At 32.6% G+C, this 22,644-nt stretch overlaps 1 protein-coding gene across 2 annotated transcripts in view; it reads left to right on the top strand.

Moving 5' to 3' along the window:
* Positions 1 to 530: 530 nt before the first annotated feature.
* Positions 531 to 22,644, top strand: part of LOC129224541 (U7 snRNA-associated Sm-like protein LSm11) — a 28,039-nt gene continuing 5,925 nt past the window's right edge. The window contains exons 1-3 of one of the 2 annotated variants that reach the window (XM_054859016.1): positions 531 to 797; positions 5,019 to 5,135; positions 15,554 to 15,583. In XM_054859016.1, coding sequence (XP_054714991.1) covers positions 648 to 797; positions 5,019 to 5,135; positions 15,554 to 15,574 — 288 coding nt within the window. In that variant the 5' untranslated portion in view covers positions 531 to 647 and the 3' untranslated portion in view covers positions 15,575 to 15,583. Of the gene's footprint in view, positions 798 to 5,018; positions 5,136 to 15,553; positions 15,584 to 22,644 lie in introns of those variants that run through there. The other variant, XM_054859015.1, reaches the window with a different exon arrangement.

The following is a 22,644-nucleotide window of genomic DNA, read 5'->3' as shown; positions in this document are numbered from 1 at the left end:
CAGATAAACTTTTCCGCAGTTAAAGTCAAAAAACATATATGGAAACCTGTAGAAGTAAAAGGAATTTGAAAATAAGAATTTTCAATTTTTTAAGCTGAATCTATATAAACCAACGTCAGAAATTTATTTGAAAAAGCAGTGCTCGCGAAATAATTTAAATATACAAAAATGCGGCAAAAATAATATAAGTCGTATTAGTAAATTGCGATTTGGCATCGTACCCAGTCATGATTTTGTTCGCCAGATTTGGCTTAATATTAACCTCTTTGGCTAATTCAAACATTCTTTTAGATTTTTAGAGCTGTAGCTGGATAAAATTTAAAGCATTTATTAGCCAAACTGGAAGGTTATTTTCATATTTAAAAGCTTTGTATGATTATTTTGTATTTAAGCTGCCCTCAAATATCGTTAATTTGGGGGAAAATTGTAATTACATAAATGAGTTTTAAAATTTTCTGCAGATGCGGATCACCGGTTGGCTGCTTTCATACTTTTTCATCTGGCAACCCTGAGTAAAGATTAAGGAAAGTTTAGGTTTTGTTCCAGTTCCATTCACATGGTTTCGCGCCATTCGCCACTGAATAGTATATTTTGACTAACAGTTCATTGTTTCAAGAAATTATAGCAACTTTATTAAATTTCTTATAATGTCTTCTCGATCAAAAGATAGATCAGACAGATCATCAGATCGACATTCACATCGCGACCGCCGTGATTCTTCGCCGAGACGACGCCGGCGTTCGGAAAGTCCTCCTACTAAACGTGATGAAAGAGAACTACCGGAAGGTTTTGGTCCGGTAAGTAAAATAACTTTTTATTTTTATTTGCTGAATTGAATTTTCCCGGATTATTTTCTTTCTTGCAGCATAGTTAAGTAATATCTTACAGTAGCTTAATTGGAAATGCCATTTTTTTTCCACAGTAAGCGTTTTTATTAACACTTTTTCTCTTTGTTCTTCAAATTTATTATTAAACCAAATTCGTGTTGAGCTGGGATCAAAATTATGTGTCACCAGCTAATGGCTTCAAAAATAAATGTTACGCGAAAAAAAGTACTATTTTTTGAAAGTACGTATGAAAATCCTTATTACTTGACTAATATTATAAATGCGAAAGCTAGTTAGAAAGTTTTAAAAAAGTTCTTTTTCAATATTTTCGTCTGCACGAGCTCACTTTTAATTAGTATGAGTAGAAACATACCTAAAGATGAAAGATCTGTTGCCATTTTTTTTCATGATTGTCCGCCAAGTTCGTAGTTTTTCCAGTTTTCTTCGATTTTATATGCTTAGCCGCTTTGATTTATTTGCTAAAAAAGTTCTGTTTTTGTCCTTATCCTAATGTGTAATGTAGGAAGTGTTTTTCTTTTTCTTATTGTGAGTTTGAAAAGTATTTAAATGTGCCGTTGTCGTTATAGAATGGTTAATGCTGATGTAGATTTGGAGTTTTTTGAAGCTATTTGTTCCAATTCTTACTGGGTTTTAAAAGATAAGAAAATCTCACTGGGAGGAGGGCTGACAGTTATCATTATCCAGATTTTTAGAAGCTTTGCTGATGTTAATTTAAGTAATCCTTGTTCTTAGAGGGACTTTTAAAAACTTATGTGCTTATCCTAGTAGGGAATTTAATTGTTAACTGTTATTCTTTTTCTTACTTAGAGTTTGGGGTTGAGGGGCTATTTTTCCTATTCTAATGAGAATCTTTAGGGACTGTTGCTAATCATTTCCTTTTTAAGTTTAGGGTCAGGTGGGGTGAAATGGGTCATGCTGTGTATTTTTATTAATAAAAATTTTTGGTCTGGCTGAATTTTTCTCAAACTTTACACAAGTTATGAGCGGCTTTTTGGCTACAATTCTGATTTTTAAAAAGTTTCTGTGTAAATTGCTGGGAGCACTACTCTGACATTTTGTTTCTCAAGTCGCATGCGAATTTTTAGGAACCCTGACAAACTTCTTAAAATTTGCTATACATTTTTTTTCTCTTGAAATTCTCAAGTGTTATCAGTTAGAACAGACTTTCATCTACAATTTGCAAAAAACAGGTAGGAAAAGTATCAATTCCTTCTTCTTTTGTTGCTATTTTCATGCCGTGGGGTGAAATGGGGCATAGTTAGGCTTAGCAAATTTTAATTCATAATGAGAGTAAATTGACTTTTAAAATCCATAAGTCGGTCTTAAATGGAAATTTAGAAGATTTTTAAATGTAACAAAAATGAAGTATGTATTATTAATGTGTAGAATTCAAAAGCTAAACTTGCCATTCATATTTACAACCTATTACGTACCTACTCTTTCCTACTTCAATTTTTTATTTATTCAATGAAAATGCCTAGGGTGTATGTAAGAAAAAGGGAAAAGAAATATTCAGACTCTAATTTAGAGGCTGCACTAATTGAAGTTGAAGGTGGTTTAGCAATTCCTGCAGCTGCAAGGAAATATAATATGCCAAGAGAAACACTGAGGAGATGGGTCTCCGACGCACAAAGTGGAAAAGGTTCGGATGGACGTACAACGCTAAGTGAAGAAGAAGAAAGATGTATTGCTTCAGCTCTACAAAGTGTGGTTTCCCATTTAATAGAAAGATACAATCATTGTTGCTAAAGATTTCATAAAGACCAATTCTGAAAAATGCAATTGTGGCACTCTTGGCATAGAGTGGGCCTGGAATTTTGAAAAAAGGTCGGCATGCCACTTATGTAAGAGGAAGCCAGAATTGCTCACGAAAGCGAGAGCCAGGACATCTTCTAAGAAGCAGCAACTGAATGAAACCCAACTCTTGGATGAAGAAATATCTGAATTACTTATGCAAGAACCAACACCTGGGAAGTGGGCTCCTGTCTAATACAAAGGCAAGAAATCATCAAAAGAATTTGTTGATTACTTGACAGAAGTCAATGACCAGGATTACAACAACGTCAATTTTCTACGAAAAGTCAACTCAGGCAAATACTACATCTTCCCTCAGTAGGAAGATACAGACATTGTTTCTAGATGTCAAATTCTGAAGACACATTGAACGAGCAGAATTTGATTGTTGTGGAAATTATATTTTCGAGTTTTAGTTCAAAATATTTTGGTGTTGAATAAGTTAAAATAAATAAATAGTTCATTGGAAACAATTTCTTTCAGCTATTGTACGTGTTTTGGTAGTAATTTCTTAGTTATTCTATGTTTCTATTGCTATGACCCATTTCACCCCATTAAAACCCATTTCACCCCACCGTGGGGTGAAATGGGTCAGATACTTTAATTGCAATTTTCAGACTGTCAATGACAACAAATTTCAATGAGAAGCAGTTTAAATTAAAGGGGAAGAATCAAATGTAAAGGAGAAATTTTTAAAAAAGTACAAAAAAAAGTTTATGGATTTGCAAATGGCATCATTTTAAAAAATAGACAAAATCCGCCCCGTTTCACCCCACCAGACCCTATGCACTCTTATTACATTTAAGAAGCAATCTGGGTTCTCAACCTTTTGGACTCCGGGACAGGCAAAAGCTGTTGAAAAGTGGAGTTTCATTTTTTCCTTTTTTTTTTTTTTGAAAACGAAAAAGAACACACTCGCAGTTATGTGACATACTTAGTACAATTTTTTGGGGACCTTCAAAAACTTGTCTAAAATGATGATGACTGAGTTTTTTTTTTTTAAGTAATACGAACAATAAATAAATATATAAAGTAGACTTAACTTGTGGTATTTAAAAATTCATAAAAATTAGATGTTCAGACAACTAATGCACTCTACTCTAGTACTAGATAACTCGAATTCTTACAACTCAAATATTCCCCTATCTAGAAGTTTTCATTGGATTCCAAAATTATATTTTTCCAGTACTGTCTCTGTATCTAAATCTTGAAGGTAACTACTTTTAAATCAAAGACCTTATAAAAGTTTTGTTTTTATTTCATTTGCAAAAAACATAGTGAAATATCCCCCTTCTCCCTTCTTTTGCTCCTTTATTGAATGTTCTGTTCTTTATCAGTTTGAATAAGAGAGCAATTCATTCACAAAATACTATAATGCACCTTAATGGTACCCCCCTCTCTGTTAGATAGGCAGGACTGTGGAGTCGGACTGATTTTTGGGTAAAGGAGTCTGAGTCGTTAAAAAACATGCCGACTCCGGGCTTCTTTTTTCTTTCCTTTTCACTGACTCTCCTTGCATTTTTTTAAAAACTGACGACCAATTAGTTTGATTACATGTATATAGCAATACTAATAAAAAAAATAACTACCATTATGGCAATCGGCTAGCTTGAATGCTTACCGAACTTTCTCTTGCTCTTCTAGTTTGCTTGCTTTTTAACTTAACTAAAAAGCAGCTGTCAGCAAACAGTTTTGTTGCCTAACATTTTCAAGTAATCACTTTCAAATAAAAATAGAAATAAAGTGTTTTGCTAGATCTCGGTTATAGAATAGAAGGTAACAAATTAGTAAGCCAAGGCTCGTAGCTAAGGTTGAAACGTTGAAGGTTGAGCAGTAGTGCTTAAGATGATGCCTGTTCAGAGAAGGTTGATGCTTTTTCAGAGAAGTTTACAACACCGCTGCATAAAACAAACAAGTAAAATTGTAAGCCAAACTGACTTTCAGCTGTTAATTTCTTCCAAAGAAACAAACAACAAGCATTATATTTATTTGGTCATAGTTAGTGATCGTAGTAGTGTAGTAGTTGTTGATCGCTTGCGTAAACATCACAAGAGTGCCGATTTTTTTTTCTTTTGCAAAATTAGCAGATTTTGTATAAGTTGATCCCTCTAATTTAATTTTAAGAAGGCTCCAAACATAATCGTTTTCATTCACGGAAATATGTTGCGTTATTTTGATTTCAGATTTGCCCTTTTTCAATAAACAGTTTGAAAGATCTGTTTTTGTTTATCAAATACAGGATTTTCTGAAAGGTCAGTTTTGGTTGATCGGATTTTTGTGAAGGGTCCGTTAACGGACCCAAATTTCCTCTGGACAGACCCCTATAACCTAGTCCGTATTTTTAGAACTTGTTTCTTACATATTTTTTCAATTTAGGGTGCTGAGCGGAGGGATACTACAGATGATAACCTCAATGTTCTCCAGCGCATGCAGAACATCACAGGACCATTGGAGCTGCTTTCCGATAGCGTGAATAATGGCAAGGAGCTGAAGGTAATTAAATTTATGTGTAAAGATTCATGATTTATATGTTTAATGAATTATTCCAGTTTTTGCTTAGTTGGTAAATTTTGACAAGCAAGTCATGACTTGCTTGTTTGTTTTGCTCTTAAATCTATTTCAAACAGGGTTGCCACTCACCTGGTAAACGTGAAAAACTTTGATTTGTCAGGGAATATAAAAGACAATGTCGGGGGGGGGGATTTCACAAATTGTTAAAATTTCAGGAAATTCCTTCCAGCTTTTTCCATCTGGTGGGTGACACTGCTGCGCCTTTCAGGCAAAAATACTGCAATACGGTAAATGTTGCATTTTGGATATTCCTGATGGTTGAACGAAAGTAAATTGACAGTTGTTTTTTAAGACTGAATCTGATATGACTACCAAAAATAAATAAATAAAAGAAACTTCATACGCAAGTCATAAAGTTCTGATCTAATATATTGTATTTTGCTTCTTCTGAAAGAAAAAAAGTTCAGTGCATGCTTAGCTAGAAATTACTAGTATTTTCCACAATGGATCTGTTGTCTTATTAGTATCTCGATAGCCTTCATTATGTATTTTTTTTCCTCTCTCATTAGTCTTTTAATTTTTCCTTTTTAAGTTAAAACTTTTTTTTGGAAATGTGCTAACATAGAAACTGGCTTTGCCAAAAATTGCATAGTGCATTTGAGATTTCAGTCCTTTTCAAAAAAAAAAAGAACCCAATTGGAAATTGTTGATTTTTTAAAGCATTTGTAATCAATATAATTAAAACTTTTGTTTGTCTTCACTTAACCTAAATATTTATTACAATTTCTGATCATTTTTTAAGCATTATTTGATTTATAAAAGAGGTTTATTTGCATTAAAAATAATTGTATTGGTATTCCAGCGGTCTGTCCAGGATTTTTCACAGGGTCCGTTTTTTGTGAAAAATCAAAAAAATTCGGAAAAAAAAAATGTCAAAACAAAATTTTAGAATTTAATTAAATTTAAAGTTGAGTGCTTTCCTCTTCTACGTCGAGAAAATCATTCTGGATTTTTTTTTCTGATATTTGGCGAGGGGGGGGGGGGGCATCGCTGTTTCAAGTATCAATATTTATCTACCATTCTACATTATGTTAAATTATGCTAGATATATTTCTGTACAGTACTTAAAATAATTGTAACAAAAATATGAATAAATAAAATTCAGAATAGGGTTCAGCATTCAACTTTTTGACCCAAGACACTCTTAAAAAGCACAGAATTTCGTTTAAACCTTATAAATTCCGTGATTTTAACAAAAAATAAAAAGATATTTCAATTGTTTACCTCTTAACAAAGTGTAATAATCATCAAAATTTCGTAAAATCGGATTCCCATAGCGGATGCAAAGACATCGCAATTCTCAAAGTGAAGGCATCAAAAGTATAAAAACGGCTTGTAAAAGAAATGTTTTTGATAAAATTATTTTAAAATTGCATTTTAGAGTCCTATGATAAACATATCATTAATATCTGTGGACACAGTTGACCCAAAAATAAAATAAAATAAACCATCTATTCAGCATTTTAATTTTTGACTCATAACAGAAAATGGAATTTTGCTTTCAAAACTTGAAATGAGAGTTCTAACAGAAATAAAGATACTTTTCATTTATTTGAATCCTAATAAAGCGAAGTTATCTTGAAAAAAGAACAAAATATGATTCTCATATCGGTTGTCAAAAGATTGCATTTTTCAAAATGTAGACACCTAAAGAAAAGAAAACGGTAATTAAACGAGTTTATTTAAAGTTAATCATCCTTGTTAGCATCGAAAAATCAAAACCCATATAATTTTCTCCCAAAATAACAATTAAACATCGCAGCACCACATGCACCGTAAAAAGGCAAATATTGACAAGCTGGCAAAATGATGAGAATATTTTCTAATCGAGTCATTATAAAGGTTCAACGCCAGACGCTAAGTGGTGATAATTTTGAAGTTGGTAACCCTATCTGAAGCGATCATATTTTTTCCTCATCCTTACTATTCCTTTGCAGTTAGTTCTAAGTTCATTTCGCAGCAGATGCTAAGTGGTCATATTTTTTCCTCATCCATACTATTCCTTTGCAGTTCCAAGTTCATTTTGCAGATATATATTATTATTGTTTATTAAATCAGGAGCAGAGAAAAGTGCTTACCAATGCCTTTTCAGAAAAGTTTACAACACGGGGCAGCCCCTAATTAGCTGTGATAAAACAAACAACCATTATATTTATTTGGCAGTGGCAATTATTTATTGCTTGATTTTTTTTTTTTTTTTTTTTTTTCAAAATTAGCCGATTTTGTATAAGCTGATTCCTCTAATTTGACTTTAAAAAAGGTTCCAAAAATTATCGGTTTATACACAGAAATATGCGGTTTATATACAGAAATATGCGTTATTTTGCTTTCAGATTTGCTCTTTCAATAAACAATTTGTGACGATCCGATCTTGTTTATGAGAATTTTGTAAAGGGTCCGTTTTGTTTGATCGGGATTTTGTGAAAGGTCCGTTTTGTTTTGTTTGATGGGGATTTTGTGAAAGGTCCGTTTTGGTTGATCGGATTTTTGTGAAGGATCCGTTAACGGACCCAAATATCCTCTGGCCAGACCCCTGTATTTAGTAATGTAAGGCAGCATTCATTAACCTGGAATTTTTTGCTAAAACCAACTGGAAAACCTGGAAATGTCGGGGAATATCATTCTTTTGAACTTCTGTGGTAGCCCTGCTCAAATGTTTTTAATTAACTTGGACATACCTACTTTTCATGTTATTTAAGGTAAAGAATTTAATCAAAAGCTCCCTAAAATGCTTATCAGGAGTCATCGAGTAAAACCTGTCTACAATAAAGGGGTTGGGACCTAAAAAGGTATTCTTGTAGGCAGGTTACCGTTATAGATAGTTTGATTTTTTATGCTGAAGGTTACTGTTATAGACAGTTTGAATTTTTATACTAGCATTTTGCTGGGTACCAAGGAAAATGTCATTATAGACAGATTTACTGTTATAGGCAGTATTGTTATACACAGGTTCAGGGTTTGTACGTTCCGGGAAAACCTGGAATTGTCGGAAACTGACTTAGTAGCTGATTAAACTGATTTTTTTTTTTTCCAATTTTTTACCATGAGATCTAATCTTTATTTTTGTCAATGTTTCTTGAAAAAAAATGAGGAAAAATGATCTTGGCAATAAAAAAGCGGAGACCCAAAAAAATTTCCACAGTCGCCATTTTTGGCCCTCAATAATTCCCAAGAAAAAAATTCTTGAATGAACAGGAATTATGCACTAACTCAACAGGGGAGAAGACAACTTACTGTTTCAGAAACACAAGCCTGAAGATAGGGGTTTTGGTTGTGGAAATTCGTTTTTTGTTCGGAAAGTCTTTTCAGCTACGTGTGAAACGTAGTCGCCATCTTTGGTCATTCACAAGATGAAAGTAGACACAATGCTTAAATGCCAAAGTTTCCGAAAACAAAGCAGAATAAGATGTTTTCTTTAATTGCAAACTAATGAAAGTAACTCAAAATATGCTGCAAATTGTTTTTTGATCAATCACAATTACTTATTGTTCTCACTTGACTGTTTTTGAGGTCCTATCATTTTATTTTCCCGCCAGCACCCTCTGGAGCACCGCCATCGACCGGCCTCGCAATGCTTCTCCTCTAGCGAAAACCTTCTCCAGATTGTGTCCATATCCTGCACGCATATATACACACACGCATGCCTACACACATATATCCGCATATACACACACACATACCCAAACACACATACCTGCACACAAGCAAAAACACACGTGATTGCAAAACACATAATTTGAATTCAAGATGTCAAAATTCAAATTAATTTATTATTATTATTTTTTTAAGTTATTTTTTTCAGAAATAAAGAAATTTGTTATTAAAACTTAATCTTATCTTCATTGCCTTGGACGCAAATGCGCTAAAAACTTTTCAACTGAACTGTAGTTTCATGAAGATTTATTATTTTTAAAGTGTTCTCATGCTACAGATTCAAAAAATTATTTCTTATTTTGTGGTGGAGCGGCCATATTTGGTCATTCTCAAGATGGAAATACACAAGACTTTTTTTTTAAGTGCCTAAGATTCCGAAAACGGTATTGTGCCATCAACATTTTTGGGGGGATTTTTTGATTATTTATTTTACTTTATTTTTATTCAAATTAAGGTGAAGGTTTGGGGGAAGTGCAGCCCTTAAATTGTACAGTTTGACATTTTATTAAGGCCTAGATATTACAAGACTTGATACAAATTTAATTTTTATTTCGTATGTTGCCTGTTTTAGTGTGTTTCCCAAGACAAAATCATTGAAGGTAAAAAAGTTGAAATTTTTTTTTAAACTATTGTGCTCTATGGCCGCACTTTCTCAATAAAAGTGGGTCAAGAGCATCACCTATCTGAATTTTTTTTAAAAACCGTTTGAGAAAATAAGGGGCAAGTGCAATCAATAGAGTATTTTTTCCTGAGTAAGAACGATTTTTTATTTTCACCTATGCATTGGGAAGTTATTACATTTTTCCTAACAAAACCTGTCGATGTTAAATGAGTAACGATGTTAAATGAGTAACGTTCAAGGAACAATGGATTATTAAACAAAATTATAAAGTTTTTATTTTAAATTAAATAAGGAACATGAAAGATAACTTTTATTATGCTAATAAGCTTAAAAGAACAAAAACAAAACTTGCATATTGAAGAATAATCTTTAAAACTTGAATATCAAAGAACTTCTAAAATATTACCTTAATAATACAAAAGGTAACATGTCTTTGGCGAACTTGAACATATTTTTTTGCATAAGTACACTTAGTATAGTAATTAACAATTTAATTTATATTATATTCTGAAAACGTTACTTGGAATATCACATTTCCTCTACGATCTGGATAGGGATTTGGAAGGATTTATACAATGTCGTCTCTTGAAAAATAACTAAACACAGTGTTATAATTTCCAGCCATTTTTAACTTTAAATATTTAATTTCAGGGTAATTATCATCATTTATATTAGTAATTTGTCCTACAAAATGTTTAGTCATCTTTTTTGTAAAAAATCTCAAGAACCCAGTCGCCTACCTTTCTCTCCGTTGGATGCCTTCCTCACTGAATGATATCTTCTTGCTGTTTTTGCTCTGTGGCAATCATTTCTTCGACTGTCATTTCATCATGTGAATCTTCCCTTAAACTCGTATTTTCATTATCGTCGCTTTCTTCCTCCTCAAATAATTTCTTTCGGATAATCGTATTTTTTTTTTCTTTTTTGAAATTTTTTTTTGCATCTTCTTCACCTTTGGTTTTCATTCTTTCCACAATTTCATCACTAGTGATAAAACTTCAGCTGCTATTGCAATTTTTTTGTGCCTTTTGTTTGGGTTTGCTGATGAATGACACTTAATTGTGTCAAGAAGCAGTTCCTCAAGTGACGTGATATGGCTTGATGTTGATGGAGTATTATTAGAAACACTTGGTTATGGTTGTAGAGCTGCAGATTGCAACGATATGTTTAAATTTCTAATTTGATCAGAGTTTTCATTATTTGGTGCTAGCACTGAGTTATGTGTTCTGGCTTTCCATCTTCTCAAAGCCAAAGGATCGTAGTTATCTTCAGGAATTACTGGAGAGTTGAATGGGAAAATACCAGCCTCTTATGGAACCCATTTCTGATTATATTACTTTCAGTTTCCTCCCAACATTTTTCATAAATACATTTTTCATAAGCTAATTTCATAATTATTACATTATGTTTTCTTGCTAATTCTACTAAATCTAGACCAACATGAGTTGGCAGGGTGGCGACAGATCAGGGAAAAGTCAGGGAACTTTATTAATCAGGGAAATATCAGGGAATTTTGAAAAAATAATCAAAAATCAGGGAAAATTGATTTTATAAAGAAAAATTTTTTTTTTTTTGCATTGCAAAATTAAGTACCCTACGAATTTTCCGCCAATTATCTGTTCAAAATAAATAAATACTGCATATCTTCGATATGCAGTATCGCGAAAAATTGCTTTCGCGTTTGAGGTTTCAATCCTTTTGCATCTTGTAAATATTTTGGTGTTTATGACAATAGGAAGTTATTTTGACATATACTACTTTAGATTAGCTTCTTTTTCGTTTGATTTCAATAATTAACGAAGGAATTAGTTTGGAAACCATGGCAACATTGAACTTACTCAGACTTCGCGGAAAACTGTTTCTCGCGTTTGAAATTTCAATCCTTTTGCATCTTGTAAATATTTTGATGTTTATGACAATAGGAAGTTATTTTGACGTATACTACTTTAGATTAGCTTATTTTTCGTTTAATTTCAATAATTTACGCGGTAGTTATTTTGGAAATCATGGCAACATTGAACTTACTCGGACTTCGCGAGAAATGAGTTTTAGTTTTGAAATTTCAATCTTTTTGCATCATGAAAATATTAAAATAGTTTGTTCAATCGGATGTTATTTTCACAAATGCTACCTTAGATTAGCATGCTTTATGTTTAATTTAGTAGAAAATAAATTTATTTTATGGGAAAGATGCTAAAATTGAACTTGGTTCGTGAAAATTTGCTTATTTGAGCTTTCAATCGTTTTGCATCTAATAAATGTTTTTTATATTTTTGGCAATTTGAAGTTGTTTTAACATGCTGCATTGGATTAACTCGTTTTAATTTTTATTTAAATAACTAAAAAATTAATATTTTTTAAAATTCAAATTTCTAGTTTGCAACCTTAACTTGCAAGACTTAATTTTAATAATTATTAGCTTATTTTCTGTTATTACTGTTTTTTTATAGAGAGGGGGGTATTAAATGTAAACAATTGAGTGCATAACGTTTTAACTTAGTGTTTGTATTTAAAAGAAAGTTGAATTATAAAATTTTATAAAGGTGAATTTTTGTAAATTTTTTTCATTGTCATGTTGCCTGCTAAAGAGGGAATTAGTCCCCTCCCCCCATAAAAGTTCAAAGCACTCGTGGTCTTGCAATCATGGACTTTTTTTTCTTTTTTTTTTTAAATCTAAGTTTTATGATTCTTGAAAACATACTTTGAATATGAAAATTGCAAAACTAAGCCTCATGTGATCTGCTTCTCTTTGTGATTAAGCATTTCAGACATTTTTAGGAAAACTTTCAATACAGTAAATCTTTTATCAAAGTGTTTCTTGTAGAAAAAGCAGTTTGTTTTCCTATACTTTTCATACTACTTTCTTTTATTTATATGTAAGCATTAAATGAAATCTGCATGTAATATTTATAGTGTGAATTTAGGGTAGTACCTTGAAAAAAATTTTTTACTCTTGAAAAGTGCTTAAATTTTTTTCTCCCTACAGGGTATGAACCCTATGATAAAAGATTAAATTTAAAATTCAAATATGAAATAATTTTATTATAAACTCAGTTGTAGCTTTGTTGAAAACCAAAACAATATTTTTTGGTTTCAGTGTGTCATGAGGAAGTGCAAATTCCTCAGCAAATAGATGAAACTAATGAGATGGGAACAAAATTAGAGACTGGGAAAAACAACAAGAGGATCAAGTTTTTTATTTGGTGTATGATAACGCTATACTAAGAAGCATTAAAACACAAGAAAACATAAAAATAATTTTAAACTAAATAAAGATGAAGTCCAGCTTCACCTATCCTTCAGTGAGACTACCAGCATCCCTGGTTCAAGTCAAAATGTATCATTATGCGTATTTAGTTCTGAAGAGGCTGTCTTAAGTGCTGAACTAAGTGCCCCCCTCTCCCCTAATGTTATGCACTCTATCAATGGATAAAAAGATCAGTTTCACAGGTGATAAAAGAATTGTATCTCTCATTATTATAGTTATATAACGAATTATCTTCACGAAGTTAGCAACTAACAACTAATTTGCCTTTTGGTGCTTCCATGGGTTTAACTATGAGTGGTCTTCTTTAGTCCCCTTTTTGATTGAAAATGGTCCCCTTTTACCCTTTTCTGAAGCTAAAATGTGTTGGGAGCCCTGCACTTTAAAAAAAAGGTTTTCTCCTAGAAAACAGGACACCACTTAGTGTTTTTAGATTTGTGGATAGTAATATACTAGAAGAATTTTAGCTTCCTATTTAAACTGAAAGAGGGTGCTCAACCCCCTCCCCAAACTCCATAAGTATGGGTTGGGGTTAAAAAAGCATTAAACTGAAAAAACAATGATACATATTATAATATACATGAGTTATTATAACTCATATAACTTATATGCGTATACATTGTAATAAAACAATTAGTTACAAAAAAAAAAAAAAAACAGCTGGGGAAATTAAATGTTTCTAAATTTATGACTTTTTCTATGCTAGGGCTAATGTTAAATTATGGGGTCTTTGAGCACCCTTTTAAAATTTGAGTAAGAAGCTAAAACTTTTACAGCACAATACTATTAGTAAGTTTAAAAAAAAAAAAAAAAGAGGGGTGTCTTGGACTCTAGCTGAAAAAAATTTTTTAAACCACCCTACTGAATGTATTTTTGATATTTTCAGCTTAAGTAAATTAAATTTGGTAACCATTGTTGTAAAGTTTGAAAATGGGGTAAGTTTTATCAAAATTTGAGATGTATATATTGTTGCAAAATGAAGGTGGAGATCGATAACCTGTAATTTTTTTCAAAACCACTTAGAAATGTCAGGAAATTTCATTCTTGAACTTCCGTGGCAACCCTGGTATTTTCCCCCTATTTGTCTAACTCGGGGCTGTCCAACTGCAAGGAACCCACGAGCCAGAATTACGGTCACTGATCACCTGGTGGGCCACAGTTTGAAAAAGTTGACAATTAAAAGTCGAATTATTAATAATGAAACAGAAGGATTATAAAACAGTTTCCTTACATTTTAATGGGAAAACTGAGGCTTGTCCGCCTTCTTTACAAGGGCAGGAATGTCAATATCGATGTGATGTTGATGAAGAAATATGCTGAATAAGAAGTTGGCGGGCCGCCAGTTGGACAACCTTGGTCTAACTGATAACTGATTGATTTTTGTTTACAAGTTTTACTTTTTGTATTTACTAATACATATACTTCTATTCGTCTATTTTATTTATTAATAAATTGGGGTGCTCTAAAAACTTTAAACTTGAATTATGTAAATTTGGTGATTGAATGTATATCGTGATGCGTAGTAGCGCTTGAGCAATGATAATGTATACAGGGATTATGGATTGCTGCTAGCCAATCCCTCTAAATAAGTGATTTCTGATACTGTTACTTGAAAGTGAAAGTAACAAAGTAGTAGTCGGGGTTAAAGTTGGGTTCAATAGTTCATTAGCATAAAAGCTAAAATTGTGGGAAAAATTTTAGAAAAATGCTAAAATGTTACATTCTCATATATTTATATATGCCTCAGTGTGTTTTGATCTTTGCTAAGATTTTAAAAGATTAAATTGATTTTGGCCATGCATGCTTCCTCTCTAAGATCATACATTTTTTTTTTTTTTTTTAAATATTTTATTTCAGCAAAAAAGCGAAAATGCATTGCTTTGTTTTCGCAATTGAGATTGTAATTGCGACCATAGCGGAAACCCTGGTAGTAATGTATATATAATCCTAAAATTGATTTTCAGCTTTAATGCTTCCTTGCTGAACATTTCATTACCAATAAGGTATTTAATATTTGCAACATTGGCACTTCAGTGAAGTGTTACTCATGGGGGGAAAAAGTTAAACTATTCTGATTATTTTGTGCCTTGTAACGCACAAAAGTTTTATAAATATAAAGAAATAGAAATATATATTGGTGGTCTGAATTGCAATATGGTGTCATAATGTTATATTATGGATTGAAAGAAGTTAAAAATAAAAATGTAGTTCATGTACAAAGATAAAACTTCAAAGACAAGTACAAAAATGGTCAAATTTGGATAACTCCAAAGCATTTTTAAGATGGAAGAATATGAATATATTTCTTGATGAAAAAACAAAAGATGGTGGATGATGACCTGGAACACATGGAAAAAGAATATTGGAAGAATCTGGAAGTCAGAACTGGAAAGCGAAGATTCACTGGATGCAGAAAAAAAATCCAACACATATTTTGGGATTACAAGACAGCTTTTTTGAAGGAAGACTGCTATGTATGATAGTTAATAAATTTGAGCTAGTTAACAATTCACGAATTTTTATGCTGAAAGGTATCTTTTAAATTTTACTTATAACTGAAAAGAATAATTCAAATCAATCTGGAGTAGCTTAATTTATTTCTGAAGCTTCATTTGAAGTGCCATTGTTGCTGAACAAAAAGTTCAATCAACCATAAAAAGAAAGTTTTTGAAAGTTATATAAATATTCTTAGTCATTATTGTAATGGAAACATATCCATTTTTCTATGGTAATCATTTGTTGAAATTTTATGTTCTCATCAAGAATAATTGAACTCATAATGTATTTCATTTTGTTCAGATTTTTGCAGTCCAACATTGAATGCATTTATATATAAGTATGAAGTGTCATTAAAAAAAATACTCCTCTTCCATTTATGATGATGTATTTAAAATGATTTCTGTCAGTGGCAAACTTTGGCTGTCTCTACGAAAAATGGTAAGGCTTTCAGGCTTTCTCCGCATCCATCGGAATAAACTTTACAATTTTGGCATGTTTATATTTTTTGTATGGGGATATGCAATCAATTAACCCTTTGCATTGTTATATAATCATAAAAATTATGCTACACATCTATTGAGTGCTATTTAAGGAATATTTCAAAATATTGTAGTTAACTTTCCTTTAACACATCTCATGATAAAAGTTTTTGGTTTTACTTTTTGGAATTAAAACATGGGCCAGATAAAAAGTATTTACAGAATCACAGAGAAGTTTTTCTTGTTTACAAGGTAGAGTTTGCAATAAGTCATTTTGCTTGTTTGCTTTATCATTACAAAAAGAAATGTTGGCTGGTGAAAAATTCAGATTTAAGTCAATGAGAAAAGCAAAATTTTGTAAGTGATGTCAATTTCTATTAGCAGTTCTCAACCTGATTTTTCTGATAAATTAAGGATCTTGTCAGGCTTAACTTATTTTTGTGCTTCACCTAAACATTTTTACTGCTTTTTAGTGGTCTATTTTGCTTCAAGTTCATTTTTGTTTCCTTCAGCCGACGCTGAGCTTACATTACAATATTTTCAGCTCCAGTCTGTTCAAGATGAGTTTTCTGCTTCAAAATAAAGATCATTTTCCTACTCCAATCCAGTATATTGGAGGCCCGAAAATGTTATGCAATCATCCACAAATGATATTAGCTGTGAGAAAGAGGAGGGTTCATGACTTTGTGACAGGAGGGTGGGGAAGAACCAAAAAGTGTGGCATCTTGCATTTTGGTTGAAGAAAAAAATTTTTTTTTCTTTTTTAAATGTAATAAGGTGAGAGACTGATAGGAGAGAAAAGTGCCAAATTTGATGAAAAAAGGTGGAATTATCTATGGCTAGCCTTATTCAGTGTCCCATCCCTGCAGTTTTTCCGTGATCATGTATTTTTTAATTAAAAATTCACCATATTGAACAATTGTACTTTTCAAAAGTATATTAATGTATAAAGAACCGTAAGTTTTACGTTGTTCTTTGTTTAATTTCTGAGCCTTATCTCATCAAACATTAAAGTCCTAGCAATCAGTAATAGTATTGCTGATTCTGTTCTCTGACATGTTTTTTATGTAATTATTACAAATGATATGGTGTTGTGATGGCTTCATGCTCCCCTTTCAAATATTCTATGCTAAATTAGAAACCACTGATTCAAGGTTTATCATTCCTTTTTTATGGCATTATATGATTTTTCCTCACAGTAGCAAATGGAAGGTTTCTCGTGTTTTTCTAACGAAATTTCCAAAAAGAAAAAGGGTTTTTTTTCAATGTTATTACAAATTTTTTTAATTATTCAATTTTTAAAGATATAAACTAAGATTAGATAAGAATGAATTCTTTAACTGTAGTGGATCATTCCATGTCAACTCACTCACCTCCTAAGTGAGTGCTCAGAGATTATTACAATATTTTGCATGTACATTTCTATTTACTAAGTGTTATATTGCTATCTAGCTTCCTCATAGTTTCTGAAAATTTCACACTATCTTCAGAAAATTTTACTTGAATCCACTATCATCCATGGTATATATAGAATATAATTTTTCAGATTAAAAAAAAAACTTTCGGAAATATCCAAGATCAAAGATAACTTTGACTGACTTTCAATATTTTAAAAACTTGTTTTTCTATCATCAGGGCTGCCACTGGCGACTAAAAAAGTGACTATTTTGAAGAGTTGCAGACTGTGCTGACTATTTTATTCTAAATTAAGACAGAAATGACCATTTTGTACAAAACTGCTATTATTTCAGCTTTAAAACGACTAAAACGTTAAAAAAAATGGAAAAAAAAAAAACTTCAGCTTAAAGTTTTATTGGCCGAAATTTTCTAATTTAACTTAGGTCTGCCAAATAATTAAGTGGCCAAATGGTTTATGCCTTATTTATTGCCAAGGATAAGTAACACACCCCTTTTTTGTTTTTTAGACACTATCAGGCACAAGATGCACATTTCTTGCCCACAATAATAACCTGCTAAAGGGGAAATATTAGTTTTGGTTTTTGCTCTTGGGAATTACATGGGTGCAAGACCTTCCGTCTCAGGACGGATTTCCGTCTTGGACAAAATTTCCGGGATGGAAAGAAATTCGATGTTTTTCCTTCAGTTTTTACTTAAAGAAAAATTGACTGTTTAAAAAGTAGGCTTTAATTACTGGACCTTTCCATAACCACGAATTTACATCGACATTCTCTCGATTTTCCGTCATAGGCTTTTGTTTTGTTTGCAACGTGTTTTTGGAGGAGTGACTTTTAGACTCGCGCAGCGCCGTTTGACTTTTTTAGGTTACTCTGTTATTTCCAACTCACTGAATTGCAGATAGCAGAATTGCTTCCTATTCTCCCTGATTTTTCTAATTAATCATCTCTAATTGAAAATTTAACCTTTTCTCTTACTATTTTCGATCATTCTTTCGTTTTTTTTTTCTTTTCATTTGTTGATATGTTTCTGGTAAAATATTCTAAGACTTGAGGAATCGCTAAATTCTAATGTCATTCAATCTAACACTCGCTAGAATGGAAATATGGGGAGGGGGGAGAGAGAGAGAGAGAGAAAGAAAACGAGAAAAATAACGGCAGCACGAGTTTGCGAAAAAACGCTGCTCTTGCCAAGAGGGTAGGTCCGCAAATGAACCCACGATACTGAAGTCTTGAAACGTTTATATCTTGGACAATCTAAGGAGGGAGGGCAACTCAATATGGCTCCAGAATAAAATATCGAAAAACTGAATTGAAAGCCTTTTTTGAAGCTAAGAGTGATTCAGGATTTCTCTTCTGCAAGCTCTTAAGCTTAAAAAGTCAAAAAAGTTTAGGCTGTCTTTAATGATGTAAAAGTGGGGAAGGAAAGGTTTAAAAAAAAATCGGAAACTGGAGTCTTAAAAACACTAATTTAGGCAATCTTTGGTGAATTTATGAGAGATGTTTTTGGTGTTCTAACCTGAAAATGTTTTGTGGCTGATGTATTAAAAACTATTTGGAGGCTATACTTAAATGGGACTTAAAAGAAAAGGAATATGGGACCCTCTCCCGAAAAGCGTTTGTAATTGAAGTCTTAAAACTTTTAAGCTGTCTTTGCCAATGTCAAGAGGAGGAGGGAGAGGGGGCTCTCTTTAGGCAAAATTCCGAAACTGGAGTCTTAAAAGCACAACTTTAAACCATCTTGGGGTTCGGGGTCTCCCTTCCCCGAAAAATATTCAAAGCTGAAGTACTCATAACTCAGCTTTAGGTAATCTTTGGGAGACTTAACAAAAGGGAATTCGATGCTTTTCTCTCAATAAATTTTAGATCTTAAATTCTTAAAACTTCGGTGATGAGAAGGGGGAACCGCAAATTTAAGTCAAATTTACTGAACTTAGGGGAAGGAGTTCGTGGGGGGGGGGGGGGGGGGCTCTCTCCCCTGAAAAATTTTTCATGCTAAAGTATTGAATGCTATTTGGGTTATTTTTGAGTGAGTTAGGAGCTAGGAAATTCGGGGGTCATTTTCGAAACATTTTTTGAAATTGAAGTCTTAAAAACTTTGGGTTGTCTTTGGCGGTGTGGGGAGAGGGGTTGCTCTTTCAATGGAAAAAAAAATCTTAAACACACACTTACACTGCCTTTAGTAAACACAAAGAGAGGGGGGAGGGGTTATATTCCGCCGCCCAGGCCGAAATATTTCCGTTTCTGAAATTTTAAGAGCTCTGTTTTGGGCTATCTTTGGATGACTTAATGGGGAAACGTGCAGGAAGCTTCTTTCAAAAAAATTCCGAAATTAAAGTATTAAAACTTTTAGGCGGTCATAAGACATGTTAGGTAAGAGTAAGGCCCCTTATATATACGAGCCAGCTCTTCAACTTAAGATCAGCTATTTTGGATCGGAGCGCATATTTGAGTGGTTGTCTTTTCTGGCGAGTTATCGCGTTTGGTGATTGTTTACTGCAAGCGATTATTAGCTGTTTGTGAATTTTTCATTAAATAAAATATTATTTACGGCAAATTTGGCGAAACACGAAACTTTGCTGTGGTAACCCTAGCTCCGCAACAATGAAAAATCCGATCCAAAATGGCTAAATTTAAGCTGATACGTCGGCCTATTTACATAGCGGCTGTAGGTAAAAGGGGTACTGTTCCTGGAAAAAAAAAATTTAGAAACTAAAGCCTTAAAAATTCAAATTTTGGACATTTGTGACGAACTCAGAGGTAGAGGTTCGGGAGTTCTCTTCCGAAAATTTTTCGATACTGAAATATTTAAAACGCTACTTTAGGCTATATTTGAGTGCTTTGAGAGGATGTGAATTAGGGGCCCTCCCTGAGATGAGTATTCAGTTCTCCTATTGCCTATTTTTAATTAATGAATATTGGAAAGTGTACCTTGTTTAAAATATGTATCTACTTCACTGAAGCGGTTTTTTTATTGATAATTTCAGCACCTGCTATCTTATAAAAGATTGCTTTTTCAAATGAAGACTGTGTGGGGAATGGTGCAAATTCATTATCATTAGTCGAACCATACCCTTCCCCCACCTTTCCTTCTTTTCTGGTTTGTTGGCACTGCCTTGGGTACTTTCCGATCATAACTGATTTTTGTTGTAAAAGTGAAAATCTTACGTTCCAAGCAATTTTATTGCTGCAATAAAAATGTTTACGATCGGCAAATCACTTATGGCGGGGAGCCCTAACATTATCCAACATCGTCTAAAGTTGCGTTTATCGTCTAAAGTTGGAACTTCAGTTTCGAAATATTGCCGAAGGATGGTTCCTGAACTCCATCCCTTCAATAATTCATTCAAAAAGCGTATAAACGTTAGGAAAGATGGAGAACAATTTCGTTTTTAAAACTTCAATTTATTCAGAGTGCTCCCCCCCCCCCCCCCCCCCGCCTCTTTCTCTAATATTTTTGAAGATCGCCCAATACTGCGATTTTGGGATTATCAGTTTGAAAAAATTGATGTTAGTCCCTGAACCCCTCCTTTTCCTGAACTTTACGAAACTTTACGAGAATGCGTTTTCTGAACTTCAATTTAAAAATTTCTGGGGGAGAGCCCTCAGACCCCCCCCCCCCCCCCCCCCCCCCCCCGTTATTGGCGGTTTTTAGGTTTTCCTATGCACGCATGAAGGAGGGGGGACTGAAAATATTTTCCGTCTTGAACACATCACCAAACTTGCACCCGTGCTTGTACTTCTTGGTACGGAAGGAAGTAGTTTGGATTTCATAAACAGATGAGCTTAATTTCATTTCAAGTCTTTAAGTTTTGCTGAAGCATAAACTTCTGGCAACTCTGCCATTTTTTAGCTCAGTGAGCGAGTTTTGACGTTCAGATGATATTTAATGAACATAGAGCATTCAGCCTTTTTATTATTACCATTTTTACTTTTTTTTGAAAATGCAAATAAAACTTAATTGTGTAAATGTAAAAAAGAGCCAACGATTATTTAACTGCAAAAGTGATAGTGAATTTAAGAGCCATGTTAAGATTTTTTTTTTCGTGATTTAAATGTCTGATGTACCATATGAAATACTGCAATGTGTTATCAAAACTTAATTACTAATGTAATATATCTAATTTGTTTCACACTTGTAAGAAATGAAGTTTTGTTTTGTGACTTGTTAATTCTTTTCATGTAAAATCAGACTTGGATCACTACTGATTTGCCGCATCACGAATAGAAATAATTCCCCATTTCGGACCTGGCACTTTTTCCAGTGATTAATTCGCGATATAAGCATTTTTCCGGGCATTGTTCGATTTCAGACTGGGGGTTCCAACATATGCACAATTTTGCATTTTTCCCCCCAAATAATAAAAGAAATAAGATAAATATAAAAACATGTCGGAAACGTTTGTGTGTAACTGGAAAGAGCTTCACTTGTCCAGGTGACTCCGCTTACATCCGATGTTGCAGAGTTATGTCTATTTATCAAAGTGTACGCAGCATGATTTAATATTAATACTGTTTAAAAAGTAATGAGATTATTTTAGATACCATTTTTCTTGTTTGGAGTCTGTTTTCCATTTTAGCGGCTACTAAAGCGACTATTGATAGGACCATAACTCAGTGGCAGCCCTTTATCATGTACTTTCTTATATATTAACATCAGATTTCTCAAACGCAGGATGACAACACCTACCTGTACATATATTTGCATGCATGTCATTCTTCTAACTTCTTGGAAACTTGCAACTAACTTTTGACGTTCAAACCAGGTGTCAAAGGATGATATTTTTCGTGCTATACATAAATCACTTATGTCTGCTGCACAATTTATCCAAATTATAGAAAAATCAAAACTAATCAGTTTTAAAACCAGAACGTTTTTGATTGATTTGATATGGAATAATCCAATTTTATGTTGCTGATAAATAACATTTTTATATATTAATAGAATATTTCAATGCAAGGGGTTAAATCAATAATGTTTTTATGTAATTTGCTTTATTATACTTACAATCTAATAATTGTAATCAATTGTTTTATTTTTTAAATTCATGAAAAGTTTGGCGTGCAAATTATTTTAGTAACTTAGTAAAATTTAATTATGTTCCCTTTCTCATCTGTTATCCTCTTATTTTTAATTTCCTTTTGTATATTAGTCCTGTTATATGTAAAAAAGTAATGGAGTGAATTAGAATCATAAGAGAAGCTACCAAATCTAATTTTAAAACCTGTTCTGCTTCCAATTTTTAGCTAATTGCACTTTTGATATTAATCATCAGTCATGGGAAGTTATCAGATGTTGTACAGTTTTACATTATTAATCCAAGTAAATTAAATTAATGATTAAACTACATTGTCAATGTAGAAGAAAAACAAAAATATCAAATGGAATGTCAATGGTACTACATCTTGTTTTTCTTGTGATGAATTGAAAGCTGTACTAAATTGAATTGAATAGTATTGACAAGTTCTGTCTTGAAATTTAGTTGGTTCTTTTGTT

This window comes from Uloborus diversus, chromosome 6, assembly GCF_026930045.1.
Source record: "Uloborus diversus isolate 005 chromosome 6, Udiv.v.3.1, whole genome shotgun sequence".
Lineage (NCBI taxonomy): Eukaryota > Metazoa > Arthropoda > Arachnida > Araneae > Uloboridae > Uloborus > Uloborus diversus.
Note: the sequence above shows the minus strand (reverse complement) of the source record. Positions and strands in the feature narration are given on the sequence as shown.